This window comes from Nelumbo lutea, chromosome 4, assembly GCF_056320005.1.
Source record: "Nelumbo lutea isolate HS-2025 chromosome 4, American lotus-T2T, whole genome shotgun sequence".
Classification (NCBI taxonomy): domain Eukaryota; kingdom Viridiplantae; phylum Streptophyta; class Magnoliopsida; order Proteales; family Nelumbonaceae; genus Nelumbo; species Nelumbo lutea.
The window spans coordinates 48,465,001-48,472,287 of NC_142687.1; the positions used below are offsets into that span (position 1 = coordinate 48,465,001).

The 7,287-nt window shown below is 35.5% G+C and overlaps 1 protein-coding gene across 1 annotated transcript in view; it reads left to right on the top strand.

Annotated features, from left to right (window-relative positions):
• The window catches only part of LOC148855643 (uncharacterized), a 798-nt gene extending 474 nt beyond the window's left edge, over window positions 1-324 (top strand). Inside the window, exons 1-2 of the mRNA XM_088984937.1 lie at window positions 1-151; window positions 215-324. The exon at window positions 1-151 is cut by the window's left edge and continues 474 nt beyond it. Coding sequence (XP_088841063.1) covers window positions 1-151; window positions 215-324 — 261 coding nt within the window. The remainder of the gene's footprint in view (window positions 152-214) is intronic.
• The last annotated feature ends 6,963 nt before the right edge of the window (window positions 325-7,287 follow it).

A 7,287-nucleotide genomic window follows, 5' to 3' on the forward strand; every position in this document is an offset into this window, starting at 1 on the left:
CAAGAGTTAGAGGAAATTCGCAATGATGCCCATGAAAGTGCAATAATTTACAAGGAAAAGACGAAGGCTTTTCATGACAAGATGATCTCTAGGAAGGAGTTTAAAGTTGGTCAAAAAGTCCTTTACCATTCACGACTTTGTTTGTTTCCGAGTAAGTTACATTCTCGTTGGATTGGACCCTTTGTTATAACTAATGTTTTTCCTCATGGTGCAGTTCAAATTCAAAGTTTAGCAACCTCCAAAGCATTCAAGGTGAATGACCATAGACTCAAGCATTTCTATGAAGGCTTCCAAGTAGAAAAATGTGGAACAATTGGATCTTGAGGATCCAATTTATGCTAATTAAAAAAGGGAAGTTCATTTTTTTTTCTTTCTCTTCTTAATTTTGCATTTATATTTTGGTTGTTTTTTCCTTTTCTTTGCATTTCACCTTACATTGGGGACAATGTAAGTTTTAAGTGTGGGGGAGGGGATTTAGGTTGTATTTTAAATTTGATTTACATTATGTTTTAATTCTGCATTTTTTTTGTTTTAATTCTGCATTTAAAAAAAAATTGCTCTTTGTTTTTTGGGTTTTCAACGATTTTTTTAGGTTGTATATTCCATGAGCAAGATTCGATTAAGCTTGAAAAGCTCTTAACATGATTGTATAAACAATCTTCCAACTTAGAATTAATTAGTCTAGTTATTTTCCTTGAGAATGGTAGTGACTAAAATTAGTAGACAAAAGTTGGTGAGAATTTAAGCCTTTAGACTGACACATTCATATCAGTCTCACTATTTTCTTTCATGTGAGATATTCTTTCATGGATTTGTTTCTCTAGAACTTGCCTTGATTCTCTTCGAGGTCATATTGACACATGCATGCATGAACATGATTAAGGCCTTTTTTGTTATAAGCTACATAAGCCAAATAGCCTACCTTGTGATAAATTATCCCCTTTGTTGGACCCCTTTGAGCTTTACTGACCTTTGTCGTTCATTGTGAACCCATGCTACAAGCTTTAAACCCTAGAAAAAGTTAATACCCTTACCCATGCCGTAGAGCTAGTGGAGTATTGTTCATCATTATGATATGTATGGATGTGCAAGTCTTGGGTGTGGGGGTGTCTGGATTCGTGCTATGGTTATGAATGGTGAAATGGAACATGTTTTCATTCTCAGTTCGTGAGTTCCAGTGATTGATATGCTTTGAAAAAAAAAGTAAGTAAGAAGTAAAGAAGGAATGGAGGAAATTGCTTTTGATGTTACAAACTATCCATGCCCCTCCTAAAATTCAAAAAAAAAGGGACCGCTTATATATATACAAAGGGTGGAAACTTCCTTATTGAATGAAGTGAGTGGTTTTACATGTTTTGTACTTTCAAGCTTTAATTGATTCATTTTTGCTCCACTAGTTTTGGTGGCTTTTAAGCTACATTCCCAATTATTTCCCACCTTGATCCTAAGCCCCGTTACAATCCTTAAAAAGTCCTTTTGATTCATGTTATGCATGTGATCCTAGTGGTGGAGAATGAGAAGATATGCAAGCCTATGGTAGATCGTTTCCTTTGGAATGAATTTGAGTGAAACACATACCCTTCAAACACATGAGAGTAGAGTGTTTATTTCCATGAGGGTCTACGTATTTAATCTATTCCATCTTCGAGTGAAAATGCTTACTAAGTAATTGAAAGTTGATAAGAATGTTTGTTCATGATGTGTTATGAGTATTGAAGAGCTTAGTTGTTCTTCACTTATGGCATTGTAACCTTGGTGCTTTTTGGGAAAGTGAATTCGAGTTTTGCCCGAGGACGAGCAAAAACTAAGTGTGGGGGGATTTGATGAAAATGCAAAATATAATATTTTTCTCCCTTAATGTTTAGTCTTTTATACTTATTTAGTTCTTAAATAGACTCATTATTCTTATATTTTGATTTAGGCACAAATAGAGGCATTAAGTGAAAAGCATAGCTAATTAGGTAATTCTAGACCATTTTGGCATCACTTCATAATCTGCACATAACTCTCTCATCCGAGTTCCGATTGAGATGATTCAAAATGCTTTGGAACGAAAAGAAAATTCTCTACAATTTTTATGTTTTGAGATACTGACTGAATCGATGTCGAAATATGGCTCGAAGTAGCTGCACCTTGCACTGCTGACGTGCTGGAAACGTTTCTTAGCCCACAAGTTTTCATATGCGGGAATTACCACCCTCCTAATTACACTCTATTTTATCTTATTTTTATTATTTTTCTTGATAACTCAGAAATGGTGACTGCTATCTGGAGAGAAATTTTAGGAGATTTTGTAGGCTTCTCTTGGGGGATGGAAAGTGGAGAGAAAAGAAAAGAGGAGAAGGAAAACAAGGAAAAAGAAAAAACAATCAGACTTGGGCTGCCGCACCTCCTCTCTTCTTCTCCAATTCTTCCTTGAGTTTTCATCATGACTATGCGTGGCTAAATTCTAATACTTGGTCGAAGGAAACAAAATCCTTAGAATCAGCAAAACTGTGAGATCTAATTTAATTTTTATTGTTCATGATTGTTTCATCTAATCGCTAGGAAGCCTACTAGTTTATTATTCGTTGCAATCTACTATTGGGTTAGATATCAGATCCGTAATTGTTTGATCCCTCTAATCTAATAAGCAACTAGGGTTTAATGATTTTTTGTGTCAGAAATTGTTAGATCTTAGGAAGAACACTCGACTAAATTAAATGCAACCTCTTGTGCTTGTGTTGTTTAGCTTCATCGATCTCCAATTCTTAATGCTACTACTAAATTAAATCTTGAACGCTTGTTTCAGGTATTTAGTAGTACGATTAAATAGATCGCTTGTTTTCTAATCAACTGCGATTAAGGAGAGATAGGAAAATAATTCCTATGGTGAATATTCAAAGTGTGAATTGATATATTTTTGCATTGATGATCAGTAGTGAAATTCTGATGGTGGATGTTGACTTAGACCAAGATTTGTTCTTTTGATTAATTTTGACACTTTAATTTGAATTGCTCCTCATTTGATTTTCTTTCTTTTTAAATCTGATTTTCGTTATACTCAAACCCCCATATCCTTATTCACGTAGCATGAAAATAGGCTAGATACTCTCTGTGAAAATGATCCCTACTCGCATTACTACATGTGTTTTAGGAATATAGGTTTTATTTTTGGGTACTTGGTTACTATGAAATCATTATTGAACCAAAAGAATAGAGGGTGATGTCATATATAACTTTGTCATTTGCAATTTGTTCATTTCACTCCCTATGTGTAAATTTGGTATTTATATTTGCATGGCAACCTTGAACACTCAAAACCTATTTGCTCAATTTCAATTGTTCTCCGTTGAACTTTTGATTGGAACCAACTACAAGAGATGGAGAAGTCAGATTGACATAGTCTTAGGAGCTTATGGATATGACATTTGCCCCACACAACCCGAACCTTTACAACCTTTGAGAAATGCAAGTAGCCAAGCTCAAACAAGATATAACAATTGGCAACAAGCCAATAAAATGGCTCTTCTTATCGTTCAAAGTCAAATCTCTGAACCATTGAAGGTTGGCATTCCCATATATGATACTGCTAGGGAAACCCTTGATACTATCAAGAGTCAGTTTGTAGGCTCCATAAACGAGTTTTCTCAAGCCTTGAGTAGCCAAAATGAAAGGTATGCATCTATTTGAATTTCTCTTTAGTTTTAAAATTCTCAGAGGTGAATGTTAAGTCGATTTCCAACAAAATTTTCTACAAACATGTGTTGTGATTGGAGTACAACATGTAGCAAACAAAGAAATCCTTTTGAACAGCCTATTCATTAAGGGTATATGGTTGCATTAGATTACATTAGATTAAATATTTAGATGGTTAGATGAGATTAGATACTTGGGATAGGTGAGATGTGCCACTAGAGTTTTGCATAGAAATATTTACGTCGATGATGTGTACAGAAAGAATAAGATGTGAAGTGTGCAGAAATATGAGTCTTGGGAACAAAAATCACAAATGGAAGTTTGAGTTATGTTTAGAAATAGTAGTGCTTGTAATATCACTTCATATCAATGTCTGGAGTACGAAAGTGTTTATTACATGATTCCTTTGTAGGCTAGCTTGATTCTTTTGCAAGCTAGCAGTGCTTGTGATAACTATCAAGGTGTATGATGGAAAGATGGCAACGTTAGTTTTTTGAAGGCTGGCTTGATTCTTCCATGATTCTTTTGCCTCAATCGGTTGTGTGGTACAAATAGAAAGTAGGCATCAATATTTGGTTGTTTTAACTTGTGATGAACTAGAATGAATGTGTTAAGATTGTTCAGGAATGTCTTACCTTGTGTTCCCTATGAAGGAGCCCTAGAAGTTGTTTATGTAGCTCTTGTTTATTCTGACCCTGATAAGATCGAGAAGTGAAAAGATGTGAATATGGAATTTTTTGCCTTGAGAGTAAAGAAAAGAAAAGATATATGGTAGTTTGAGGTTTTCTTATCTTACTTGGATCTCTTATATGTAGTGCTTCTGGCCTTGCTGGTTGAGACTTAAAGTTAAACAAGTGTTAGTGTCACATGATGGGGAAAATGTTGGCAGAACTTATCAATTTAGTTTTTGTGGCTAGATTTCTTACACTGGATTAGATAAGATGCTAATTCAAAATTTGATGGTTGGGCTGAACCTATGATTGAAAGAGTGTTGTTCTAACGATTTCGTTGTATCATTTTATGAATTCAATGAGAAGCTTTGAACTTTCTTCTACCAATCCATATTTGTCACAAAGCTTATGATAGGTTTTAGTAGAAAAGTGCTGAGATAAAAAATAAAAAAAAAACTGTAAAAGAAAAGAATATTTCTTGTAGAAGAAGAGAAGAAAGGAGAAAAAAGAGAGAAGAGATTTGAGAGAGAAAAGAGAGCAGTAATGCTAATGGCCCTCTTCACTATTATTTATAGTCTAAAATAATAAAGAGTGCAAAGATCAATATGCCCTTACAGGGTGACTAACAAATAAAAAAACATAAAACAATTTAAATAACTGCTCAAAAAGGATCCAACAAGAGTGTTGTGGTCTCTACTTCCAATCTAAATGGTAAATAATAAAAAACTACCACTATAGACTACACAATTTGTCTAAAACTTCAACACTCTCCCTCAAATTGGAAGTAAATGTCACGCATTCCCAACTTGCGTAGGTTGTATTCAAGCTTGTTATTTGCAACCCCTTTGGTGAAGACATCAGCCATTGTAGCTCAAATGAGACATAAGGCAAGAAGACTTCTCCAATTGTCACCCTTTCTCTTATGAAGTGCCTATCAATCTCAATGTGTTTAGTCATGTCATGCCGAATTGGATTATGGGAAATATAACATTATGTACTTGGTTATCACAATATAACATCATGGGCTCTTCATCTTTTATTTCAATTTCACTCAGTAGAGATCTCACCCAAAGTAGTTCTCACTCAGTAGTACTCCAGTTTTAAACTTTCATGGTCTAAGAAAAGAATCCCTCTGCCATGCAAGTATCCTCTCAATCGCTTCCCAATGTTGATCCCAAGAAACATGCATATATTGACTCACAACACTAACAACATAGGAGATGTCTGGATGTGTCATTCATAAATAAATAGTCGGCCTACTATCCTCTAATATCTTCCCACATCCTTAACCAACTCACCATCCAAAGCATTAATTCTATGGTTTGGGTTAATAGGAGTATCAGCTAGTTTAGTTCCAAACTTCCAAATCTCCTGTAGTAAGTCCAACACATACTTTCCCGAAGAGCTGAAAATCCCATACTTGGATCTTGCATCCTCAATCCCCAGAAGGTATTTCAATTCACCTAGATCCTGATGTGTGGCTCATTATGACACTAGCAAGTGCACTAGCCGTTCAAGTAATAAAGTAGTGAGTGAAGTATCGTTCCCACGAGGATTTAGGTAACAAGTATCAATACTGAATTGAGTACTTCTTATCTGATTAATAAATAAATCAAAACTTTAATGAAAGCTAAAAATCCTAAACTAAAATCTATCTAAACCATTGGCCCAATTGCCTTCAAATCAGGTTAGAAGAGTAAGCAGTAAATCTCAATCTCAGAATTCAGCAATCTATCAATTTGGATCATTCGAATATATTATGATTGATCCTTGGTTTGGTGAAACCCCAAGGTCATGAAAAACCTCTCTCAAGCGCATGTTCATCCTATGCATGAGTGATGGTTCTTCTATCTCTAGCAAGAATCTAATTCCCATGCATGCATTTCTTCAAATACTTCTAAGGCATCAATTCAAATATGAATTGATCACCAACTGAATTGTGCAAGTTATCTCTAACCTTGCACTCAATTCAGTTCTTGAATAGTAGATCTGAATTCCTAGAGTCTCTAGCACTCTAGGAATTCCAAGCTTTAAATCCATTTGGCCATTCTGAAATTTGCAGATCTGAATTCTCTTTCAAGCAATTCAGATCTTGCAATCTCAAATTTGAGAATTCAGATCTGAGTTTTGAAGGTTAATTGGTCGAATTAATCTACAATTTAACCCCTATTCAAGAAACTTCAAATACAATTCATAACCATTCGAATGAATCAAAAAGAATTTGATTGCTGAACTGAAATTTTACAAGCTGGAATACATCAAGAAAGAATGGAAGAAGGAGAAAAAAGAAAGAAAATATAACAAAGAAACTGAGTTCAAGTTAAAGGAGAACGAAACTACGATTGAGTTATTACAAAAAATCATTGAATGACAAACCCCCAATTTCGAACTCACCTTCTTCTTCTTGCTTGCTTGACTTAAACTTCCTTCTGCCCTTCTTCTTCTTCTTCCTTGCGCCTAGCCTTCTTCTCTTCTCTTCTCTCAAGGTGGCCGAACCTCTAAGAGTGGGAGAGAACTCCTCTCAAGTACTTGAACACCTCTCCCCCCTCCTAGAGGCCTCCTTATATAGTTTTTCAAGGGGGATCTTGCCCCTTCTTGAAGCCTCTAGAATGGGGTGTATTACACCCCTTTCTTGAACATTCTAGAGCTCTCTTGAAAGCCTCCTAAGGGCTGCTATTTGGGCTGCACCTAGGCTCTCTCTTAGCACATGATAGCTATGTTTTGAGCTGCTCTTTTGGGCTGAGAATGGGCCTTCTTTGCTGGGCCGAATTCTACTCTTAGCTAGGCTTTCTTTTCTTGAGTTTTCTCAAGGAATCCACTTGCTCTTCTTAGGCCAAAGTGCTCTCTCTTGCTTCTACAACCGGGCTGGGCTGAAATTGGTCTTTTTGAACTTTTTTTTCTTGCCTTTTTCCTTCCTCTTCTTGGATTAATTATCCCT